At 42.8% G+C, this 26,566-nt stretch overlaps 1 protein-coding gene across 5 annotated transcripts in view; it reads right to left on the reverse strand.

Annotated features, from left to right (window-relative positions):
- The window catches only part of nrxn3a (neurexin 3a), a gene marked incomplete at its 3' end in the record, with an annotated part of 238,564 nt that overhangs the window by 163,999 nt on the left and 47,999 nt on the right, over window positions 1–26,566 (reverse strand). For 3 of the 5 annotated variants that reach the window (XM_084045368.1, XM_084045371.1, XM_084045367.1), the window contains 7 exons: window positions 15,722–15,925; window positions 12,857–12,883; window positions 9,700–9,819; window positions 8,570–8,690; window positions 5,197–5,457; window positions 3,329–3,519; window positions 2,623–2,796 (listed from right to left, as the gene is read on the reverse strand). In XM_084045368.1, coding sequence (XP_083901494.1) covers window positions 2,623–2,796; window positions 3,329–3,519; window positions 5,197–5,457; window positions 8,570–8,690; window positions 9,700–9,819; window positions 12,857–12,883; window positions 15,722–15,925 — 1,098 coding nt within the window. The remainder of the gene's footprint in view (window positions 1–2,622; window positions 2,797–3,328; window positions 3,520–5,196; window positions 5,458–8,569; window positions 8,691–9,699; window positions 9,820–12,856; window positions 12,884–15,721; window positions 15,926–26,566) is intronic. The other 2 variants (XM_084045369.1, XM_084045370.1) reach the window with 1 other exon arrangement.

Genomic DNA, 26,566 nt, shown 5'->3' on the forward strand with positions numbered 1-26,566 from the left:
GAGAACAGTGTGGTCCACACCACCTCCTCAGAGAACAGTGTGGTCCACAACACCTCCTCAGAGAACAGTGTGGTCCACACCACCTCCTCAGAGAACAGTGTGGTCCACACCACCTCCTCAGTGAACAGTGTGGTCCACAACACCTCCTCAGAGAACAGTGTGGTCCACTAGAGATGCGCGGATCGTGGTTTTAGCCGCGGTTGCCGCAGTTCACCGCGGTTTGGGTGGATTCGGGTCAATCAAATATAATTATTAATTAATATCGGATAAACCGCGGGGTGAAATATTGCGGTAAATAAATTAATGACATCTAATATATCTATCCATAAAATAGCTAAATCTCTGCGTGCTTGTGTCTGTGTGAGTGTGTAGAGCAGCCTCTGTGCGATGCCATCACAGAATGCATTGATTTAGCCTATGGAATGTCGGTGGCTCGTGCGTCTTTTTTCTTTTTTTTAAACCGGTGCTGCTCTGCTGCACAGTGGTTCTGCGCTGCGCTCTGTATGTTGGATGCCTGTATGTTGGATGCCGCACTGTTCAGCGCAGCAGAGCAGCACCGGTTTAAAAAAAAGAAAAAAAGACGCACCGACATTCCATTCCAATCAATGCATTTTGTGATCGCATCGCACAACTAATAGGCTACTAAAACTAACGGGGAATACCAGAAAATAATAATATTTTGACATAAGGGAAAAACGGTTGGTGCGGATATTTTAATTGGATAATATAATTATTGCAGTTGGATAACGGGCGGATAATTAATTTGTACATGCGGATTCGGGTGACGTGAAAGGCCATCCGCGCATCTCTATGGCCCACACATAACAAGCAGTAGAATAGAATAGAATGGTAAACATTATACATTCACTATGGAACCACGGTGCATACAAAAATGACCCCCCCCCCCCAGTGTGGGCAGACTGTTATGATGATGGAAACACAACAAACCGGAACCTTTGGCAAAGTGTTTGTTTTGTGTGGGCTGGTGTTGCGGCTCAGTGCGACCACAATACAACAACACTGTCTGTCTGTCTGTCTGTCTGTCTGTCTGGAACATGTGCTGTGGCTCATTCTGTGTCCCACACAATCCACCATTTCTTTTAGAGCAAAATACAACTGCTGACATCACATCTATACTGATGCAGTCAGTCAGTCAGTCAGTCAGTCAGTCAATTCAGGTGAAATAGCAGAGTGTTACTATGGAGAGCTTGCCCCCGAGAAGGGGCTGTGGTGGTGACATAATATGAACTAATGATAGCATCATCTGTGTGTAAAGTGTACATTATGCTGTGTCGGTGTCTTAGTGTGTAAAGTGTACATTATGCTGTGTCGGTGTCATATTGTGTTGCCTGTTCAAATCTGTCAAAGAACCAATCAAAACTAAGCTATAGGAAAAATGACCTGGGGACAGGAAACAAGTATGCCGCCACCTTGTGGAAGAAACCTGGAACTACAGGTATGCACAGAGCCTAGCGTTTGCTACTCATCTAATCACACAATCATAATCCACTGAGTTCAATATAAATAAATACATAAATGACATAAAAATGACAACATAGATTGGAGCTCCTGGCGGTGTTTGTGGTTGGATGGGGGAGGGGGGGGTCGACATAATCAACAGGTGACCAATGTGGCCAATAAGGAATAGCAGTGGTTCTCACAGTTCAAGCTCAAGGACCCCCAGGGGACCCTGGAGCTCAAGGACCCCCAGGGTCCTTGAAGAGGAAACGAGGAACAGTTTGTGCTCTTAAGACTATTTTATACTTCGGTTATTAAAACAAAACATATTGCCGATCTATAAGCTCAGTTGTGAGCTTGCAGATCTGCAATTCTTTAAACATTTTCAGAAATGTTTGATTAATTGTGAAAAACACTTAACAGCACACATCTACTCTTCCCTGGCACAAGATATTTTCAGATGGGGGTCTGGGGCCAAATGTGGGGGCCATTGACATGACAATGTTTGAGAACCACTGAGGTATAAGGTAGATAGCCACAAGAAACTTAAGAGTTCATAGATACCCTCTTAAAGGGATAGTTCACCCCCAAAATGACTTGTTTTCTTATCAATTACACACCCCATGGACACTTGAATCCAAGGAGATTTTTTTGATTTTGTTGCATTCCAAAGACAATAATTTGAGTCTCTATTGAGTCTCCTAACAGAGACTCAATAGAGTGTCGAGAATAAACAGAGACTCCACTGGTCATCGAATCATTGTCTCAGGAATGCGACAAAAAATAAAACATCTCCATGAACTGAAGGCTTCATGGGGTGTGTAATTGATAGAAAACAAGACATATTTTGGGTGAACTATCCCTTTAAGTTGCTTGTGGCTATAGGGGAGGGGGGGGGGGTTGCCCAGAACTAGCGGTGGGCCAGCGAAGCCGCCAGCACAGTTACTAAGATGGTGGCGGTAGCGCCACCCGGAGGGCGCAGGGCCACGGAACTCCCGTTGGCATTGAGCAGAGGGAAGGGGCTGCTGGAGTTGACGTTGGATTTGTTGGATTTGTTGAACCTGGACCCCCGGCCGCCGTCTTTGGAGCCGCGGCCGTTGCTGTTGTCGTTGTAGTAGCGGCCGGACGGGTCCGTGTCGGACATGGTTTTGAGGGAGGGCGTACCTTCGCATCCACGCTCGATCTGCCCGCTGCGGAACAGAGCGTCGCTGATGAGGTCGGGCAGGCGTCCGTTCAGGTCCACCGACGCCAGGCAGCCCTGGAAGCCCTCCCGGGACGCCACCAGCTTGGGCAGGCTGCCGTACATCCCCGGGCCCAGCCCCGCGATGAACAGGTCCCCTGGTGGTGGAGAGAAGACATGACACGTACAGGTAGTGATGATACATGACTACTCTGACTTCTGTGTTCCACCTTCAGTTTCTTTCATTCAATATGTATATGTTTGATATTAAGTTCATCAGACACCCTCACTGCTACTGTATATACATAGTTTAACTAGTTGAACATATTAGACTCCTATCTCGGTAAATGTACCTTATGATTCTACTGAGCTTTGTTCCAATATGTATTATTGTATTGTATTGTATTGTATTGTATTGTATTGTATTGTATTAATGATGAATTGAGTACAATGGACCACAATGGAAACAAATAACTAAAGTATTCAATCAATAAATAAACACATCATTGAAAACACAGGTTCTGCTTCTGGTGACTGATACTGTCCTTCTAATGCATGAGAAAACCTTCATTTTACTAGCTTACCTACTTAACGAGTGATAATGGTTGTAATGAGTACCTTTGAGGTCCAGGTTCTAATAGTTGTAATGAGTACATTTGAGGTCCAGGTTCTAATGGTTGTAATGAGTACCTTTGAGGTCCAGGTTCTTGGCACCGTTGATGCTCTGGCTGGTGGCGGTAGCGTCCACTTTGAGGGTGTGTGTGTTGCTGTTGTCCCGGGTGATGACAACGTTGTGCCATTGGTTGTCGTTGAGAGCCCGGTCACTCTTCCCCTTGATGAGGTTGGGTCCATTCCCCAGGTCAAACACATAGTGGACGTACCTATGAAATATATACATATATGAATACACATCGCTATATTGCTCTGAAGATGGCTCATAGCCGATACGCGTAAGTAAAAAAGTGGAAATGTGAGTGCTTTGTCCTCCATTGATTTGACATTTTGGATGTGCTACCTTTTTGGGATTGGGATGTATACTGGATTTTGGGACTATAGTAGCACTCCACTGGGAAAACCCATTGTTGATGCGCAACATCTCTTTCTTATTTATCCTATATTAAAATTACCAAGTGGGTCAACCGCCGGTGGGTCGACGGTCGACGGTGGGTGGACGTCACAAACGTAACGTCATCAGCGCCCATACCCTAGGTGGGGTTGGCGAAAGGGCCTACTCTGTGTGGAGTTTGCATGTTCTCCCCGTGTCTCCTAGGGTAGTTAATACCCTCACAAAAACATGTAGTAATCCTGGTCACTATACTGCCTCCGCCAGGTCAGCCGGGGCGCCTGATGGAGGGGAAAGGAACTGGTTGGAATAACGTGTTCCTTCCACACGCTACGTCCAACCAGGGAAACTCCCCCCTGTCAGGTGACAAGAAGGTCAGTTGGCTCTCATGCATTGAAGGAGGCATGAGCTCGGCCCTGGCCTCCCTAGGCTGGTGGGGGGAGTGTAGTGCCCAGGATCACTTAGCAAATTGGCACCGGGTGAAAAAAAAGGGTTACAAAATACTTTTACTTTTGGTACTTTAAGTACATTTTGATGCCAATACTTTTGTACTTTTACTCGAGTAAATTTTGAATTCCGGACTTTTATTTGTAACGAAGTACTTCTACATTGCAGTATTGATACTTTTACTTAAGTAAAACATTTCAGTACTTTTTTCCACCACTGGTGGGGAGGGAATGAATTGGCATAACGACTAAATAAAAAGGGGGGTCGAACCCCTTGGGGTATAAAGTGTGTGAGTCCTCCTCACCCTTTGACCAGCTGTATAAAGTGTGTGAGTCCACCTCACCCTTTGACCAGCTGTATAAAGTGTGTGAGTCCACCCTCACCCTTTGACCAGCTGTATAAAGTGTGTGAGTCCTCCTCACCCTTTGACCAGCTGTATAAAGTGTGTGAGTCCTCCTCACCTTTTGACCAGATGTATAAAGTGTGTGAGTCCTCCTCACCCTTTGACCAGATGTATAAAGTGTGTGAGTCCACCTCACCCTTTGACCAGCTGTATAAAGTGTGTGAGTCCACCTCACCCTTTGACCAGCTGTATAAAGTGTGTGAGTCCTCCTCACCCTTTGACCAGCTGTATAAAGTGTGTGAGTCCTCCTCACCCTTTGACCAGCTGTATAAAGTGTGTGAGTCGTCCTCACCCTTTGACCAGCTGTATAAAGTGTGTGAGTCCTCCTCACCCTTTGACCAGCTGTATAAAGTGTGTGAGTCCACCTCACCCTTTGACCAGCTGTATAAAGTGTGTGAGTCCACCTCACCCTTTGACCAGCTGTATAAAGTGTGTGAGTCCTCCTCACCCTTTGACCAGCTGTATAAAGTGTGTGAGTCCTCCTCACCCTTTGACCAGATGTATAAAGTGTGTGAGTCCACCTCTCACCCTTTGACCAGCTGTATAAAGTGTGTGAGTCCACCTCACCCTTTGACCAGCTGTATAAAGTGTGTGAGTCCACCTCACCCTTTGACCAGCTGTATAAAGTGTGTGAGTCCACCTCACCCTTTGACCAGCTCCACGGCGATGAAGTCGTTTCCGTCTCCAGAGTTGAAGAGGATGAAGCCGTCGGCGGAGGTGGTCTTGAACTGGAAGAACAGGTGCATGGAGGTGTAGGCCTGCAGCGTGGCCAGGGACAGGTAGCTGCTCTTGGACTTGAAGGTCACGGGGTCGGCGATGATGGAGCGCATCCCGAAGCGCGCGTTCAGCTCGCAGTAGTCGATGTCGCCGTTCTTGCACAGGTCAATGTACAGCATGCCGTTGAACCTGCACCACGGAAGAGAGGGTACAGAGAAGGAGGGGGAAAAAATGTTTTTTAAAAACTTAAAATGTGACATTCTACATTCTCAAGCACTACTGCCTTAAACATGTAGTGTTGTTGTTAGTAGGAATAAACACACTACTGCCTTAAACATGTAGTGTTGTTGTTAGTAGGAATAAACACACTACTGCCTTAAACATGTAGTGTTGTTGTTAGTAGGAATAAACACACTACTGCCTTAAACATGTAGTGTTGTTGTTAGTAGGAATAAACACACTACTGCCTTAAACATGTAGTGTTGTTGTTAGTAGGAATAAACACACTACTGCCTTAAACATGTAGTGTTGTTGTTAGTAGGAATAAACACACTACTGCCTTAAACATGTAGTGTTGTTGTTAGTAGGAATAAACACACTACTGCCTTAAACATGTAGTGTTGTTGTTAGTAGGAATAAACACACTACTGCCTTAAACATGTAGTGTTGTTGTTAGTAGGAATAAACACACTACTGCCTTAAACATGTAGTGTTGTTGTTAGTAGGAATAAACACACTACTGCCTTAAACATGTAGTGTTGTTGTTAGTAGGAATAAACACACTACTGCCTTAAACATGTAGTGTTGTTGTTAGTAGGAATAAACACACTACTGCCTTAAACATGTAGTGTTGTTGTTAGTAGGAATAAACACACTACTGCCTTAAACATGTAGTGTTGTTGTTAGTAGGAATAAACACACTACTGCCTTAAACATGTAGTGTTGTTGTTAGTAGGAATAAACACACTACTGCCTTAAACATGTAGTGTTGTTGTTAGTAGGAATAAACACACTACTGCCTTAAACATGTAGTGTTGTTGTTAGTAGGAATAAACACACTACTGCCTTAAACATGTAGTGTTGTTGTTAGTAGGAATAAACACACTACTGCCTTAAACATGTAGTGTTGTTGTTAGTAGGAATAAACACACTACTGCCTTAAACATGTAGTGTTGTTGTTAGTAGGAATAAACACACTACTGCCTTAAACATGTAGTGTTGTTGTTAGTAGGAATAAACACACCACTGCCTTAAACATGTAGTGTTGTTGTTAGTAGGAATAAACACACTACTGCCTTAAACATGTAGTGTTGTTGTTAGTAGGAATAAACACACTACTGCCTTAAACATGTAGTGTTGTTGTTAGTAGGAATAAACACACCACTGCCTTAAACATGTAGTGTTGTTGTTAGTAGGAATAAACACAGAAGCACCCAGGAGGAAGTGGACTAAGAAAGGCAAGGAAAGAAGCAGAGTTCCTGTTTCTACACAAAAAAAGAGGTGGTGCCCCAAGAAAAAAAGACATATATTTGTTTGCATATATTGCATTCTGCATAGTATTTTTTCTTAACATGAGGAGTCTTGTTTATAGAAGCACTGAGACAACTGAATAACGAGGAAATCTACAGGTTTCTGTTCAATAAAAATGTCAAAAGTAATTAAGTGTTAAAGGCATACTATGTAACATTGCACCGTGTTTAACAAAAGAATATACCAGCAGTTAACAGCCAGTGGAATAGCGTGGTTGTGTGTGTGTGTGGTTTTTTTTTGGTGTTTAGAGAGTTTTGCTTGTTTTGGGAGACGGGGACGTTTTTGAGTGTTTCAGCCAATAACAGCATGAGGGTGTGTCCAAAGGGTTTCTATGTCAAACTCCTGTGTGAATGCTTGTTCTCTCTGACAGAGAAAGAGCAGGGGGGGGGGGGGCACGTTTGAATCCTTGTTTATAAACAGAAAGCTAAAGACTTGACTGTGGACCGGGCCTCTCCATGGAGCACGAGCGTGCATTTCTACTACATTACACTACACCACTACACTATACTGTATATTATCTTAACATTCTTTTACTATACCATTAAATACTGTATACACATTATTGTTGTACTATATTATACTATCTTACACTATTATATTTGCTACTATTGTTATTGTTACTACTTGTATCTCTCCCTGTCTCTCCTCTGTCTCTCTCTCTTCTTTCCCCCCGACACGGTCGAGGCAGAAGGCCCCCACCCTAGAGCCTGGCCCCTCCCACCCTAGAGCCTAACGTCTGCCTGACGTTTCTTCCAGTTTAAGGGGGAGTTTTTCGTTGCCACTGTCACAAAATGTCTTGCTCAGGGTGGGACTGTGGGGTCTCTACTCTACATGTAAAGTGTCTTGTTGTTCAGGATGGACTGTGGGGTCTCTACTCTACATGTAAAGTGTCTTGTTGTTCAGGATGGACTGTGGGGTCTCTGCTCTACATGTAAAGTGTCTTGTTGTTCAGGATGGACTGTGGGGTCTCTGCTCTACATGTAAAGTGTCTTGTTGTCCAGGATGGACTGTGGGGTCTCTGCTCTACATGTAAAGTGTCTTGTTGTTCAGGATGGACTGTGGGGTCTCTGCTCTACATGTAAAGTGTCTTGTTGTCCAGGATGGACTGTGGGGTCTCTGCTCTACATGTAAAGTGTCTTGTTGTTCAGGATGGACTGTGGGGTCTCTGCTCTACATGTAAAGTGTCTTGTTGTTCAGGATGGACTGTGGGGTCTCTGCTCTACATGTAAAGTGTCTTGTTGTTCAGGATGGACTGTGAGGTCTCTGCTCTACATGTAAAGTGTCTTGTTGTCCAGGATGGACTGTGGGGTCTCTGCTCTACATGTAAAGTGTCTTGTTGTTCAGGATGGGACTGTGAGGTCTCTGCTCTACATGTAAAGTGTCTTGTTGTTTAGGGTGGGACTGTGGGGTCTCTGCTCTACATGTAAAGTGTCTTGTTGTTCAAGGTGGGACTGTGGGGTCTCTGCTCTACATGTAAAGTGTCTTGTTGCTCAGGATGGGACTGTGGGGTCTCTGCTCTACATGTAAAGTGTCTTGTTGTTCAGGGTGGACTGTGGGGTCTCTGCTCTACATGTAAAGTGTCTTGTTGCTCAGGATGGACTGTGGGGTCTCTGCTCTACATGTAAAGTGTCTTGTTGTTCAGGATGGACTGTGGGGTCTCTGCTCTACATGTAAAGTGTCTTGAGACAACTTGTTGTGATTTGACACTTTAATACAACTAAATTGAATTGAATTGAATTGACATAGCATACCTTTAAGTACCGCTACGTACCTGAGGCTCTGCAGGTGTCCGATGAAGCTGGACGGGATGCTTGAGACGAAGCGTCTCTCGGTCATGATGCCCGTCTCGATATTGTGGAACTCCAGACGCGTGTGGTCGCCCGCCATTTGCCCTGGGGAGGGGGGAGGGTGCAGGGGACGGGTTGAAAAGAAAGACACAAAAAACAAAACGGAAAACCAAAATAAAAGAGGACACCGTCGCCTGACACTAACACAAAAGGAACGCAATTTGATGAGAAACGTGCCTGAACGTCATTGGTGGATACTGTAGATGCAACAGGTAACCACTTGCTACACATTAGTTGTTCACATTGTATTCTGTCATGAAGCATCATTTTGAACCACTTGAGGTCACACTGTGCAACGTTCATTTTAGTAGTCCTTCAATGACACCTCTGGGCTGTCTATGGTCCGATAGAACTGCAATTCCCAGAATTCAGTTCAAACAACGGAAGAACCGCTCCAAAACGAATGCTGTTGGGTCCTAGTGCTGAGGATATTTTGGACAGCAACTAGAACATTGTCAATAACGCTATGTATTAACTATACAATGTATCAATATAATGTCCGGTACGTCTCAGGTGCACAAATGTTGCGGCTAAAATTGTGTTTAGAGAACTTGTTAAAAAGAAAAAACACATTCATGAGGAATGGTTCATGTGAAAAACATACCAGCAAAAGATGATATAACAAATATTTTTGCTTAAATTCAAAAGTTACACAGTATGACTTTATACCCTATATACTTAGTTGACCGGCGTCCCCCAGGTCTCTATACTAGGTCCGCAATTGTTTTCCCCCCTTAACACCAAAAATCGTATCGAAAATACCTCATCTACGACGAGCTATTTTAAATAATAATAAATCCCTGTTCACCCCAGAATAAGGACGCTATGCTAGGGTTCATGTTTTTAATCTCCTGGGAAAAATGTGAAATCGGTGTAAATTAATTGTCTCAAACATTAAACCGATTGGGGTGTGGTTCAATACAAACATTAAACCGATTGGGGTGTGGTTCAATACAAACATTAAACCGATTGGGGTGTGGTTCAATACAAACATTAAACCGATTGGGGTGTGGTTCAATACAAACATTAAACCGATTGCGGTGTGGTTCAGTACCTTCGGCTACGTCATCGTCAACGGTTAGCTTGTAGAGTTTTCCGCGGCGGACCACGCGGACCGTATGCCACTCATTATCATTGAGTTTCTGGCCTGCATACAGAGTCTCTGGTCCCTTGCCTGAGGATGATGGTCAATCACAAAGTTACAAGTCATCCCGCCTCCAAAACCAAGCCTTTGTTTATGGGTGTGAGTAAACATTAAGAAATAATACTATAAAGTACAGCTCAGTACAAATAAAATGTTGGAAAAGTATTTGCTTTTCCTCCCTTTAGTTTAGAATCTAGCATTTGTTGGATTTGGATAAACAAAGGCTTGGTTTCAATCAATGTACATTTATAAAAGTCCAAAAATATCTCTGTGACAATATCTGTACTTTTTGTTAAAAAAAGAACAACGGAAAGAAAGAAGAAAAGAAAGGAAAAACACAGCACACACATTTGATGAGAGGATTTCAAATGAAAGAGAAAGAGATCTGTCAACTAGGAAAGACGTGAATTGCTTTTACTCATCATAGGATACAGAAAGTAGATTACTTACTAATACCAAAACAAAACCAGAAAAAACTAGCCACCCTTCATTGGCTGCCTGTGAGCTCCAGGAGGGATTTTAAAATGTTACTTATTACGTATAAAGCCCTGCATAGGCTGGCCCCTACTTATATCTCTGATATGTTGTCCCCTCCTAAGTCTGAGCACATTCTTAGATCCTCAGATAAGGCCCTCCTGGAGGTACCAAATACTAACCTAGTAACCGGGGCGATCGGCTGTGGAACGCACCATCCATGCTCTGTTTAAGTCACTACTGAAAACCTACCTCTACATTAAGTGTTTTTATATTACCTTACACACCCTAATGTTGTTATTTGTTTAATCAAACTGTTTTTCTATTTTTTCTTTTGCTTCATTGTTTTTTTAATCTTGCTCTGTTCAGCACTTTGTAACTTTGTTTGGAAAGGTGCTATAAAAATACAATTCATTATCATTCCTTCTTTCCTATCTATCTGCCAGTGCACAGTACAGTACAGTACAGTACAGTACAGTAAGTGAACTTTATGTATTTTATTGCATTGTTAATGTATTGTATTTCCACCCTTGTCACAAGACTAAATAGGACCATAATGGAAATATGCCTTTGGGCTTTTTGTTTGTGTCATCCTTTTGACCAAAACACTTTGCAATCAGATATTTTGTGCATATGCTTTGTTGTCAGTCAGTCAGTCAGTCAGTCAGTCAGTCAGTCAGTCAGTCAGTCAGTCAGTCAGTACAGTACATAATTACTACTCTTAGGAGGGGGATCTTTCATTATTGAGACACATTTACATGTACACATCCTGTTTAAATGCCTAAACTAACATTAACCATAACCTCAGTAAACCTAACCATGAACCTAACCTTAACCTCAGTAAACCTAACCATGAACCTAACCTTAACCTCAGTAAACCTAACCATGAACCTAACCCTAACCTCAGTAAACCTAACCATGAACCTAACTTTAACCTCAGTAAACCTAACCATGAACCTAACCCTAACCTCAGTAAACCTAACCATGAACAACCTTAACCTCAGTAAACCTAACCATGAACCTAACCTTAACCTCAGTAAAACTAAGCTAGCCAGGAAGCCAATCAGACAGGTCTATGGGCGGGTCTTCTTATAACCTTGGTGGAATCCATGGTTTAGCCTCAAGTACACCTCACAGCACACTTAAACAGGGATAGACTCCTGTATCCTCAGCTGATACCGACAATAAGCCTCTCCAACCCTACTAACTAACTAACTAGCTAACTAACTAACTAACTTACTTACTTACTTACTTGCTACCTCCTGAGCCACTGGGGTGCTGAATCCCTGCACTACTGACAGGCCAGGCCAGGTTACCATACTACACCCTCCATCCTAGTCTAAAACTCATTCTGTCCATACTAACTCCTTCTGTCCATACTAACTCCTTCTGTCCATACTAACTCCTTCTGTCCATACTAACTCCTTCTGTCCATACTTACACCCTCCATCCTAGCCAGAGTTCTATTCAAACATCCTACAGTGTCAGCCTCTACAGTACATCAGCTACATAGCTTAGATGCTAGGAGCTAGCTCGTTTGCTGTTGTAGCATAATGTATCTTGGTTCTCATAAGGGAGTCTGATAAATACCTAAATAATACATTGATTTACAGTGAAGGATGTGAAAAAGGAAATGACTCTGAGGCCTATTCATGAGTAAAAGCAATACATTCAGAGAACCTCGGTGCAAACATGGCACCAGGAAAACCAGACAGTTCAGAAAACAGAGGGGATATCTGTAGATGCAAACACACAGAGCTCATCCAATTACCATGTTGTGTAAGTAAATGAATAATCTGAATAACACAATATAGATATTAGATAAACGTGACCTTGGCTTATTACCACATTGTTTTCAGTGTGCTAGAACAACATGCCACTTATTACCTCTACTTTATATCTTTTTTATCAAGCTGTGATAAAACACTGCTTACATGGTACGAGATCCACATGATTGTCCTTATTTCAGACAGTGATGGTGGTGATTTAACTAACTCTGTTACAGTGGCCTGCAGAGAAACGTGTTATGTCTGCGTCTAACAGTTGAATGTTGTGACTATTTCCCATCTTTGCAAATAACATGAGTGTTGTCAAAAGACCTGTGATTATGTATATACTTTCTTAGATTTCATTTAAAGAATATTGTCACCAAAACACAAAGAAACAAGTAAATAAAATAATATTGAAGCTGGTCAAACCATCTATTAAATCACCACTCATATCATTTCTCTGTACTTTGGTTCTGTTACGTTCCAACTGGCTGGACAGAGGATCATTTTATCATAATTCATTATTAGATAATTCTGTCACGTTGTAGCTGGCTGGACAGAGGATAACGCCTCGTTTATGCTCAGTCACACCACGGCGTCGCGTGAGGCCAAAAACTGATCTAATAGCTTGTAGATCTGTTCTTGTCGGCAAGCAACACCGGCATGTGACGGTGTATAAAATATGAGGCTTAAAGAAGGGGGGGGGGGGGGGGGGGGTTAGAGGGGCAGAAACATACACCTCAACAAACATTTCCTTTAAAGAGAAACATCAGAGCATCATCAACATAGAAAGCAAATAAAATGAAACTTGAGTGTTAACTTACTGGAGTTACAGTTAATCCTGATACAGTCTAGATGGGGGAGAATAAATGACAGATGAAATTGCATCCTTCAAGGTTACAGCTGCAGACATCCAAAAACAAGAATTCCACCCTTCCGGGGACGTCCACATGCAGAGAGGCGGCCATTTTTATTTTATTATTATTATTTTGTAATAATTAGTATTCTTTGTTAAAGATTTTCCTCAGTGATACAATGTAAAATGCTATTACTCTAACTAAGGACATAATCACAATCACAGTTATACAACATAATATACTATTGTGTAGTCATATCAATAAAGGCACACACTAAGGGCTTGTTCTGTCAAACATTACTAGTGTCTTTGTTTTGTGATAGCTTTGAATTGGTGTCAGCTGTTGTTCCTTTCAGCATTATATTAGTAATGTAGTAAGAAACTGTAGAGATAAAATGGCCGCTTATAGTGTACCAGCCACATCGATTCTGCAACCCAACATTCTCTTTGTTGTTGTCGTTGTTGTTTATTGAAATTTTGGGTCCCCGATTAAAAGTCAAAGTCACAGACTCCTAAACCTCCTCACCAGCTTGTTGGCTAAACAGGCCTTTGTTTCAAATCAATAATGTCTGACATTTAGCAAGAAGGTGGTGGAGGCGTCTATCTGAGGAGGCTGTAGATCTTTGAGCGTTTCCACTGAATTTGTCAGGTCAAAAACTAACGAATGAACCGTCCCATGGAGGCCAGCAGTGAGTTAGGTACGGGTGCCTGGGAGGGACATGTGTGGGCGTGGGTGTGTCACACCATGTGGCTGGTTGGGTCATGTGTCGTCAACCGCAACAGAAAAGTGGGAGCGAACAGCCGCGATCCAATCAGCACCAGTACCATGCAGAGACACGAGAACCCCGGGAAATGTGTTAGGGTTAGGGTTATTAATGAGCTGCTTTTGTTTTACTAACGCTGGGTTAGGGTTATTAATGAGCTGCTTTTGTTTTACTAACGCTGGGTGTTCAAAGTCTTAAAGACCTTAGAATGTGCTTGTGAGTTATGAGATAGCAGTAGCTAATAATAATGTATATTATTATTAGCTTATATTATTGTTAGCTTTGCCCAATTTCAACTGCAAAGAATATACACGGATGTCATGCTGAATGAATTATCTAAAAAAGCTGTAACATATGTCACACCATAAGTACAAGCTATCTGAATGACAATCAAGCTATTATGGTAAAAGCTCTACATTTAATAACATACGCTAACTCCTGATGCTAACACTTGCTACACTTCTGTCTTTTTCGTAACACTGAGAGTGTTTGTTAAAAAAAAGAGAGAGAACGGTGTTGTGGGGAAGGGGGCGGAGCCATCTGCAGGTGTTTCTGGGCTCTGTTCTCGGGCTGTTCGCCGTACGGGCCGCAGGCTCAATGCCTTTGAAGGGGTGAATACCATCTTTTCACAAAGCATGATGGGTAATGGAGTTCAGAGCTGAAACTATAAAATGGCACCGGAAAGCATATAGACTCCCATATAGAACACAGCGTCATCGACATACAGTAGGAGCAACGAAATGAATAAAGTAAACCAAACAATGAATAAAGTAAACCAAACAATGAATAAATAAATAAATAAATAAACTCTCTGAAAATAGAGTAAGGTGATACAGAACAACTGGATTTAAGAAGAAAGTGAAATGTTAGTAAAGAAAAGGGTTTATTGTCTGCATAATGTCCTGTTAAATGATGGATTGAAGACTATTTGTGGTGCACACTGGTGGGAGGTCACCTTGAAGAAAGTCTCAGCACATTTTGTGTTCTTCAAATACCAGTTGGAAACAGATTGTCTTGTAAATTAAAGCATTGTTATCTGGTGGAGGTTTGTCTCAGTTGTGCTGTGACTCTCTCTACAGTTAATTAAAGGTGTGTATGGGTGTGACTGTGGTGTATCTGTTCATTAAACAGGTGTGTATGGGTGTGACTGTGGTGTATCTGTTCATTAAACAGGTGTGTATGGGTGTGACTGTGGTGTATCTGTTCAAACATGGACCAAACATGTCTGTCAATGACAAACGAAAGAACAAGCCAAAAAAACAAAACAAAACAAAACACTGCAGTTACAGTGGAATGTACGGTAGCCTACAATCACGACCAAGAGTGTTATTCACTAAGCAAATATCCAAAACAAACTGAACTGTGCATGAAAGAGAAACCACTTCATTGGTGTTAATGAATCTAGCGCCATGCCTCTCTCTAGTTAAATCTTAACACGGTGTCATGAGTTTTACCGACGGTGTAAACGCAAAAAACAAAACTAGAACATTTTAGTTAATTGAAATAATACATTCAATGAGGCTTTACGGCAACAAATAAAAGTGTATTGTTCGTTTACAAAACTAAGTAAAATCATAGAGAAAATGTTTGTCTTTGCAATATCTAATATTTCTCTGAATAATAGCCAATCTACTAGCTCACAACGTGCTTGTAGATCGGCTATTTTCTCTTTTTTTCTGAACATGTTGAATCTTGCCCGACTACCCCAATATCCCAATGAAAAACTAAAAACTAACACCAAAACTAATAAAAACGACAAAAACTAAAAACTAAGCCTTTTCAAAAAATTAAAAACTAAACTAAGAACAAAGACTTTTTCACAAAATTAAAAACTAAACTAAGAACAAAGACTTTTTCACAAAATCTAAAACTAAACTAAAAACTAAGCCTTTTTCACAAAATTAAAAAACTAAACTAAACTTTTAAACCAAAAAAAAATAAAGAAATAAAGAAATAAAAGGAATGAAAAAGGATGAGAATGAGCACAGAAGATAGAAGAGTGATGACGGGGGGCTATTGGGTAAAGGGGGGTATGGGGGGGTATGGAGGGGCGGGGTCTCATACGATACCTAGGTTGACCGTCAGTTTGACGCGGCCCCCGTCCAGCTCCAGACGCAACGTGTCGGCTGAGTCTCGTGATGTGGACGCCATGAGGAGGCCGTACGCCCGCTGGGAGCGAAACCTCAAAGACACGTCCTCCGCCTCCGTGTGCATCACCACAGGCATCACTACCTTCATGTACATGCTGCCGTCATACGACAAGATGGACGCCTCTGCAGGGGGGAGGGAGGGGGGGGGCGAGAGAGAAGCAGTGTTAATTTTGTCGACTAAAACTATGAACCACTTGAACCCTTTCCTATTCTGTGTTGGAACATTCAATGAACATGTGACGCATCGTGAGCTTGTAGATCGGCTATTTTTGCAACACAGACAAGTACAGAGGCCAAAGGCGGACCCCCATTTGAAAACATATGCCAGATATGACCCACATATGAGAAGATTTGTATGGCTCTAGCAGTGATATTGAACCATTTTAATTCCAAGGACCCCCAGTTTGACATGCATTAGGCTACGGACCCCCCATTTAATAGCATTTCTATCTCTGGGACCCCAATTTATATTGTAAAATCAATGTTAATTTAACTCTGAGAGTGTACAAATGGAACCAAATGGACCCTAACGGGTCCATTTGGTTCCATTTGTACACTCTCAGAGTTACAGACCCATAAGGGTGCATTTGGTTCCATTTGTACACTCTCAGAGTTACAGACCCATAAGGGTGCATTTGGTTCCATTTGTACACTCTCAGAGTTACAGACCCATAAGGGTGCATTTGGTTCCTAACTATCTATCATTTAGCTGGGGACCCCCTGGAACTCCCTCAAGGACCCCTGGGGGTCCCCGGACCCCACTTTGAGAACCAATGCATTAGTGTATCATTATGTAATACACATTAACATGAATCCAACATAATGTGTAAACAAACAAACAAAACATGTGTGTGCTGTTCTAACAACTCTATGAAATATATGAAAAAAAGTAGCACTGCAGCACATTTTCATACAGTCCATGTAGTGGGTGTCCCTGCTTCATCTCAGCTAAGGGGTCCCTGCTTCATCTCAGCTAAGGGGTCCCTGCTTCATCTCAGCTAAGGGGTCCCTGCTTCATCTCAGCTAAGGGGTCCCTGCTTCATCTCAGCTAAGGGGTCCCTGCTTCATCTCAGCTAAGGGGGTCCCTGCTTCATCTCAGCTAAGGGGTCCCTGCTTCATCTCAGCTAAGGGGGTCCCTGCTTCATCTCAGCTAAGGGGTCCCTGCTTCATCTCAGCTAAGGGGGTCCCTGCTTCATCTCAGCTAAGGGGTCCGGTGGCCTGAAAATCCCGAGACTAGAAACGTCCATGACATTCCAGAGTTGTGACGAAGCATTGTTTTGATTTGAGCTCCTGGAATGAAAGTCAAAGTCACCTCACTGACTCTGTAGACTTTATATTACGATGACATCAGGATACCTTACTGAGGCTTTAGTCCATGCTACTGTTCCTTTCACTAGTGTGTGTGTGTGTGTGTGTGTGTGTGTGTGTGTGTGTGTGTGTGCGTGTGTGCGTGTGCGCGTGTGCGTGCGTGCGTGCGTGCGTGCGTGTGTGTGTGTGTGCGTCTAAAGGACACTGTTTTTGCCACTGAGCCCCCAGTGTAATCAAAAGAGCAGTCGCGCGTGAAGCAGCCAATCAATGTTGATTACACTGCCAGTCTCCCCACTGCCTCGGCCAATAGATACACAGCGTATATACCTGGGGATTGACAAGGGCAACAGCAGAGCTCTATAACTCTATAGTCACTATGTACTCAACACCACAGAACAGGGAGGGTTTTTTCCTTTAAGCGCTAATGGTGGCCCCGGTGGTTGACTCTGGTAGTGCAGCTTGACCACAGCCCGGGCCCTTTACATGAACGTCTTGGACAGGAGTCAGCCATACTGTAAAGAAACAGGCTCTATGCACAGCAGCCTATTGGAAACACATTGGGCCTCTTCTTACTTCCTTAAAAGGTGTTACCAACAATACTAATGAAGACTCTGTTCCATTCTGGTCAAACGTCAGGGTGTTGACTCACTGGAAACACTCTGCTACACCAGTGGGTCTCAAAGTGTGGTCCAGGGACCCTCATGGTTCCCTGAAGGGTTCCACATGGACCCTTACGGGTGTGTAACTCTGAGAGTGTTCCATTTGTACACTCTCAGAGTTATGGGGGCCCTTGACATTAAAACGTTTGAGAACCACTGTGCTACACTAAATGGAACAGAGCCTTCATTAGAACCACTGTGTTACACTAAATGGAACAGAGCCTTCACTAGAACCACTGTGTTACACTAAATGGAACAGAGCCTTCATTAGAACCACTGTGTTACACTAAATGGAACAGAGCCTTCATTAGAACCACTGTGTTACACTAAATGGAACAGAGCCTTCATTAGAACCACTGTGTTACACTAAATGGAACAGAGCCTTCATTAGAACCACTGTGTTACACTAAATGGAACAGAGCCTTCATTAGAACCACTGTGCTACACTAAATGGAACAGAGCCTTCATTAGAACCACTGTGTTACACTAAATGTAACAGAGCCTTCATTAGAACCACTGTGTTACACTAAATGGAACAGAGCCTTCATTAGAACCACTGTGTTACACTAAATGGAACAGAGCCTTCATTAGAACCACTGTGTTACACTAAATGGAACAGAGCCTTCATTAGAACCACTGTGTTACACTAAATGGAACAGAGCCTTCATTAGAACCACTGTGTTACACTAAATGTAACAGAGCCTTCATTAGAACCACTGTGTTACACTAAATGTAACAGAGCCTTCATTAGAACCACTGTGCTACACTAAATGGAACAGAGCCTTCATTAGAACCACTGTGCTACACTAAATGGAACAGAGCCTTCACTAGAACCACTGTGTTACACTAAATGGAACAGAGCCTTCATTAGAACCACTGTGTTACACTAAATGGAACAGAGCCTACATTAGAACCACTGTGTTACACTAAATGGAACAGAGCCTTCATTAGAACCACTGTGTTACACTAAATGGAACAGAGTCTTCATTAGAACCACTGTGTTACACTAAATGGAACAGAGCCTTCATTAGTATCATTGGTAACAACCTGTGAAGGAAGTAAGGAAGAGGCCCAGTTTCCTTCCAATAGGGCTGTTGTGCATAGAGCCTGTTGGGCCTCTTCCTTACTTCCTTCACAGGGTGTTACCAATGATTCTAATGAAGGCTCTGTTCCATTTAGTGTAACACAGTGGTTCTAATGAAGGCTCTGTTCCATTTAGTGTAACACAGTGGTTCTAAAACCTTTTAACATAACTCTCAGAGTTCAGTGGCAGCGGTGGCCTAGTGGTTAGAGGGGCGGCCTTGATACCGGAAGGTCCCTAGTTCGATTCCCCAATTCATCACATCAATCATGAATCACCGCTGAATAGCCCTTGAGCAAGGCTTCCATGCAGGGTCCGGCTGGAAACAAGCTTCGTGCTTAGTCCGACACCCTGGGTAAACAACAAACTTTGCTTTGCTTTGCTTTACAGACCCTTAAGGGGCCAATATGCAGTGTGTTTCCAGTGAGCTAGCCTCGTTCCAGCCTTTACTCATCTCCAAGGAGAAAAGCCTGGTTGAGACCTAATGCAGAGAGTGTCTATAGGGGCGGGACCTCCTTCTTATGTATTTCCCCCAGAAACAATCTTTTTTTGACCAATCACTACACTCGTTTCATTCACGGAAAATGTAAACAGATTTGTAAAGCAAACGTCCCTAATTTCCTTCTAATGCGTGAGGGGGCGTGTTAATGTAATGAGGGGGCGTGTTTTTTCAACCTGAATATCAAATATCTAAACACTGAATGAAGCAACGAAAAACTGTCTGGGGTGAAACACAAGCCTGAGTAGACGATAAAATGACCCCAAGCTGTTTGAAAAGTGAAATATCCCTTTAAATTCAGTACTCAAGTACATGTACTTAGTTAGTGTCAGCCACTGCCCATGTGAATAGGGGAGGGGCACGGGTCAGTGTGATTGGCTCTGCCTGCCATCAATCATCAGGTGATTATTTGTGGCGCGATCGTCCAACCGACGGGCTTCAAAATATGATAAATGAACCAATAATATGCTCCGATGTTCAGACGCCCTCCAAACCACCTCTACCGTTCCACATGAGAGAGAGACATAGAGACACAGAGAGAGAGAGAGAGAGAGAGAGAGAGAGAGAGAGAGAGAGAGAGAGAGAGAGAGAGAGAGAGAGAGAGAGAGAGAGAGAGAGAGAGAGAGAGAGAGAGAGAGAGAGAGAGAGAGAGAGAGAGAGAGAGAGAGAGAGAGAGAGAGAGAGAGAGAGAGAGAGAGATGCAGTTCTAACAAACAGCCACAAGGTAGAGACAGAGACCACCATACGGTATGTCCATGGAACTGGGAAGGAGTAGAGAGGGTGAGAGAGAGAGATAAAATATATCATATTTGAACTGGAGACCCCCCCAAAATAATCATATTTGAACCCCCAAAATAATCATATTTGAACCCCCCAAAATAATCATATTTGAACTACTTGGAATTGTAGGAGTTAAGGCATTTTAAAAAATGATGTTGACTCGGTTCCACAGATACATATTGTGAAATGATCAGATCTACAAGCTCACAGCATGAGGCATTGTGAGCTTGTAGATTGGCTATTTTTTGTTCCCTCTTTCTTATATTATTGGACAATGTTTGACCAGTTAGTTTGTTGGTTTTCTTTTGATGCAGTAAAGGTTTTAACAGTCCTTAAAGTGTCACTTCACTGATATCTGGACCCCCCCAAAAAAATAAATCATGTTTTATGGTCATTTACCATAAAACATGAAAAAGTTGAAATATGAAGATAGGTTTCTGCCTCACAGTGACTTTGTTATGCTTGTCCAGTGGTGGAAAAAGTACATTATTTACTTAAGTAAAAGTAGTAATACCACATTATAAAAATACTCTGTTACAACCAAAAGGCCTGCATTTAAAATGTTACTTGAGTAAAAGTACAAAAGTAATTGGCATCAAAATATACTTTAGTACCAAAGTACTACAATGTTTGAAAATGTTTAAGTTTTATAACGTAATCATTTAAATCTACAAAGTAACTAGTAACTAAAGCTTTTCAATTGTAGTGGAGTAAAAGTACAATATTTGCCTCTGAGATGTAGTGGAGTAGAAGTAAAAGTATTATAAATTGGAAATACTCGAGTCAAGTGCAAATACCTTAAATTGTACTTAAGTACAGTTCTTAAGTACAATTCTTGAGAACAGTTCTTGAGTACATGTACTCAAGAGTACATGTACTCTAGTTACTTTACACCACTGCCCTTGTCTTTGTGATGTTCCTTTGTTCCGTATGGAGGAACGTGTCCAGGAGAAGCGCTTGATTGGCTGACCCTGATGTGGCCTGTGGCTGCGGGTCACATTTGACCCCTGTGTGAACCCCATGTGACATGTCACATGGCTGGCGGTCCACACAGAGTTTTATACTGACGTAAATGTAGGAAAACCACAATATAAACACACTGGCCCTCATTTATCAACGCGGTAATGAGCGTACGGCGAGATCACCTTTCTGCATTTATCAATATATCCTGACGTGGGCTTCATCCTACCGTAGGCTGAGATCTCACGTCTGGTCGAGACCAGTTGTTGACGTTTGGCTGCACCCGTTTATTCCATCCTAGACCTGCTGAGCACCATTGTCTGACTGTCTGACAGGCATCTAGACACATAATCCACTCCTACATGTATATATCTACACTAATAAATAATCCCTGTGAAAATATAACATTATAAATTAATTTAAACAAACTGCTTTAACAGTCATTCAGATAAGATCGTAGATCTGGCTGCATTGAAAATAGCAGATCTACAAGCTCACAAGCCAGCGTCGCATCGTGACGCGTTGTGAGCTTGTAGATCTGCTATTTTCAAAATAACGAGCGCTTCGGGAGTCGCGCGGTCGGGACAGTGAGGTCTACAAACTTACAGTAGCTTGTCCTATGGTATGGAGTTATGTCATAGAGAGTTATATAGGCTACAACCTGGCTGGAGGGGGGCGTGTGCATGTGTGCGTGCGTGCCTGTGTGTGTGTGTGTGTGTGTGTGTGTGTGTGGTGTGTTTATGTGACTTGACAGGCAGCGAGGCGAGGCGAGCCGGCTAAGCTCTTTCTTTGGTCGTATTCTGGTTCTTCATGTGGTAAAATCGGGGCGTTTCGAGAATATTTAAGGGCGTGTTATTTAAATGACGCTCGTTTTCAGACGTGAGATTTATCAAGGCTGGGACCAAATGTACGCTGGGATCAGCTGTGTAGGATGCGTTGATAAATGTGACTTCGACGTTGGTGTACGGCCGAATATATGGAAAAATATGCACCGGTTTATACGCTCCGTTGATAAATGAGGGCCACTGTGTTCAAGATTTGAATTGAGTAAAAAGTACTTCCATTGAACTACACTTAAAGGACAACTTCACCCATTTTAATCTGTATTCATTCATTTACTTCACCCATTTTAATCTGTATTCATATAATTGGCCAGGTTTGCCTCCTGTGTGAACCTCATGTGTCTCATCATCATATGGAGTGTGTAGTTAAACCCCAGGGTTTAAATGACACCCTCTGTATTAGTGTGACATACAACAGAAGTAACTACGCAAATAATTTAACCGATAAAAGGGTTTAAAAAGTATTTCAATTGGTCAGCCAAACGGGTTATCTCCAATAGGATTCATCCTAACATGAAAGTACTTCACACATAGTGTAGAGTACTTTGGAGAACGAGTGAGAGAGTGTTACATTCACGCACGCACGTGCACACGAGTGCGCACGCACACACACACACTCACAACACTTTTCTCCACCAAGTGTCCTTTGAGTGACATCACAGAGGGGATTTGTGCTGTAATTTGCTACCGTGCACGAAAACACCTCCTACTGCACTCACACACGCATCCACGCACGCACGCACGCACGCACGCACGCACGCACGCACGCACGCACGCACGCACACACACACACACACACACACACACACACACACACACACACACACACACAGACACACACACACACACACACACACACACACACACACACACACACACACACACACACACACACACACACACACAGAACAATGACAAGATGGAGCAGAAGGGTGTAAGTGGTGCCTGCGTTCCACTGTTGCCATGGTGATCTCGACCAGTATACCTCTGGCCTCTGTGTGTGTGTGTGTGGTGTGTGTGTGTGTGTGTGTGTGTGTGTGTGTGTGTGTGTGTGTGTGTGTGTGTGTGTAGTAAGTAAATAAGTAGGTGTGATTGGCTAGTATCAGTTGATAATGTGGGAGTCTATCCCGTCTCAATGTGTCAGACCTCTAGGAGAATGCTGAGGTTCATTTATAAAAAATATATAATTCATGATTTAAAAAATATATTATTATTATTTTATTTTTGTCTAAAATGTTGAAATATTTGATAATCTTTTGAGATAATGAATAAATGAATAATAAAATATAGAAAATGTGAAGAAAAAAGGATATTCTACCCGTCACCCATAAAAAACACTTCGTCTCACTCACTCACACACACACGCGCACGCACGCGCGCGCACGCACGCACGCACGCACGCACGCACGCACGCACGCACGCACGCACGCACGCACGCACACACACACACACACACACACACACACACACACACACACACACACACACACACACACACACACAGTGTCCATCAGATGTTTATCGGTTGTTCTGATTTGACGACGCTTCTGACACCTCAAGGTCTGACCGAAAATAATGGTCACTGTGTGTGTGTGTGTGTGTGTGTGTGTGTGTGTGTGTGTGTGTGTGTGTGTGTGTGTGTGTGTGTGTGTGTGTGTGTGTGTGTGTGTGTGTGTGTGTGTGTGTGTGTGTGTGTGTGATAAAGAGGTGATAGGAAAGCAGATGACACAAAAGCAACGATAAAACCCTCTCAGAAGAAGCACTCTGACACCTTTGGGTGCATCAGGTCCAGGGTGTTAATGTGACTCTGAGAGGGTGTCAGGGTTGCATTAAGACTGATATGTACACCCAGACATATAAAGGTATCTACTGGAACCCAAACTGGTCCCTCACAATCACAGTCACTCTATTTGACTGATTCCCCTCAGTCACTTGTAGTCAGTGGTGGAAAGTAACTAAGTACATTTACTCAAGTACTGTACTTAATATTCATGATTTTGTCCTAATGAAGAAACGCTGCATATCTCTGTCTGCTCAGAGTGATTCAATAGACTCATATCCACCATGGTATGATTCAAGGTGAAATGGTACAGAGAGAGAGAGAGAGAGAGAGAGAGAGAGAGAGAGAGAGAGAGAGAGAGAGAGAGAGAGAGAGAGAGAGAGAGAGAGAGAGAGAGAGAGAGATATGATCTCAAAGCTGTTATTTGATACGCTACGAAGCGGCTGGAATAATTTGTAGGACAAAAAAAAAAGAAAGAAAGGAAAAAAGAAGTTGCTGATTGGTTTTCAGCTTCACGATTTAAATCACACTTTACGAAATAGACGGCAAAGCATTACGCCAAACGTGTGTGTGTGTGTGTGTGTGTGTGTGTGTGTGTGTGTGTGTGTGTGTGTGTGTGTGTGTGTGTGTGTGTGTGTGTGTGTGTAATATGAAATGGTCACAAACATCCATTCAGCATTCCTTCAGCTTCAAGTTCATTCTGTTGGCACTAGGGAGTGAAAAGCAGGTTTAGAACCAGAGGCTACACAACACCTAGAGACACAAGTAGGTCCAAAGACAACTGGCCATCACCCTGGAAGGGTGACTAACTAACTAACTCAGGGGTCTTCAACGTTTTCAGGCCAAGGACCCCCTAGCTGAGAGAGAGATGAAGCAGGGACCCCCTACTCTATATTGTATAAAATTGTGTTTCAGATAAACTTTTGCTGCTCTTCTTTCCCTCCACATATATAACTCTTTGCCAAAAAATAGCAGATCTACAAGCTCACAACGCCTCGCAGCGCGAGGCGTTGTGAGCTTGTAGATCTGCTATTTTTGGCTAAAGTTCTCCTCAGAAAAAGGGATGCTAGGGTTCAAGTGGTTAAGGTAAAAAAATAATCATATCACACAAAGATTTGGCGGACCCCCTGTAGTAACTCTGAGGACCCCCTAGGGGTCCCGGACCCCCTGTTGAAGACCCCTGAACTAACTAACTAACTAACTAACTAAATGAATGAATACATAAAGGTTGACTTGCTGACACATATTCATAAAGCACAGATCACATGACCAGGCACAGGCAGGCTCCATAATGCCATTCTGTACTTCACAGTGAATCCATTAATAATAATGCTTCTTGCTGCTCCAAACGATCACCTTCTGACCGCCACGCGGCCCCTCCCATATGCCCATATATGGAGGTCTCTGTATCTGGTATTCCGTACCCCCTTCTGTCTGTCTGTCTGTCTGTCTGTCTGTCTGTCTGTCTGACACACACACACACACACACACACACACACACACACACACACACACACACACACACACACACACACACACACACACACACACACACACACACACACACACACACACACACACAGGTGAAATTTCACTCCTTAATTGAACACTAAGTGTGTTTCTGTCTCTGTTGTTACTACAGGACATCAGTAGAACACATCCACACAGTCAGGGGGTCCCCTTCCAGTCAGGGGGTCCGATGTAGAAATTTTCCGTCCGGAATTTAAAAAATACTTGAGTAAAAGTACAAAAGTATTAGCATAAAAACTAAGTACCAAAAGTAAAAGTACTCATTATGCAAAATGTCCCACACAAGTTTTCAAAAACTAAATCTTTTGAAAATATCAGATCTACAAGCTCACAAAGCATCGCAAAGTAACGCTTTGTGAGATCGGATATTTTCAAATGGCCAAAATATATATAGGGCTGAAGTGGTTAATGTATGTTTTGTAATAATAATCAAAATCTACGAAGTAACAAGTAACTAAAGTTTTAAAATAATTGTAGTAAAACTAAAAGTACAATATTTTTCTCTGAGATGTAGTGGAGTAGAAGTAAAAGTACTGAAAATTGGAAATACTCCAGTAAGGTGCGCTGTGGTGTGGTCTGTGTCTGCTGAGCCGTGTGTGTGTGTGTGTGTGTGTGTGTGTGTGTGTGTGTGTGTGTGTGTGTGTGTGTGTGTGTGTGTGTGTGTGTATGTGTGTGTGTGTAGGGGTCCTGGCAGTGTGTAGGTGGCCGGTGTGGTGCCTGAGTCATCAGTGATTAGAGTATCATCAGCTGTGATGGACATGCTTACAACCACACACTGGCCCTCATTTATCAACGCGGTGCAGCCCAAATAATGGGCGTATGGCGAGATCACCTTTCGGCATTTATCAATATATCCTGACGTGGGCTTCATCCTACCGTAGGCTGAAATCTCACGTCTGGTCGAGACCAGTTGTTGGCGTTGGCTGCGCCCGTTTATTCCATTCTAGACCTGAGGAGCACCATTGTCTGACTGTCTGAGAGGCATCTAGACACATAATCCACTCCTAAATGTGTATATCTACACTAATAAATAATCCCTGTGAAAATATAACATTTTATAAAGTAATTTAAACAAACTGCTTTTGCTTTAACAGTCATTCAGATAAGATTGTAGATCTGCTACATTGAAAATAGCAGATATACAAGCTCACAAGCCAGCGTCGCATCGTGACGCGTTGTGAGCTTGTAGATCTGCTATTTTCAAAATATACAGCGCTTCAGTGAGGGCACTCGCCGGTGCAACGGCGCTGCTGTTATATTTTCATGGCCACCGGGAGATCAGACATTTAACCCATGGTCCAACACAAACCAGCCTTCATTCATTA

This window comes from Gymnoscopelus microlampas (genome assembly GCF_963454915.1).
Source record: "Gymnoscopelus microlampas genome assembly, chromosome: 20".
Classification (NCBI taxonomy): domain Eukaryota; kingdom Metazoa; phylum Chordata; class Actinopteri; order Myctophiformes; family Myctophidae; genus Gymnoscopelus; species Gymnoscopelus microlampas.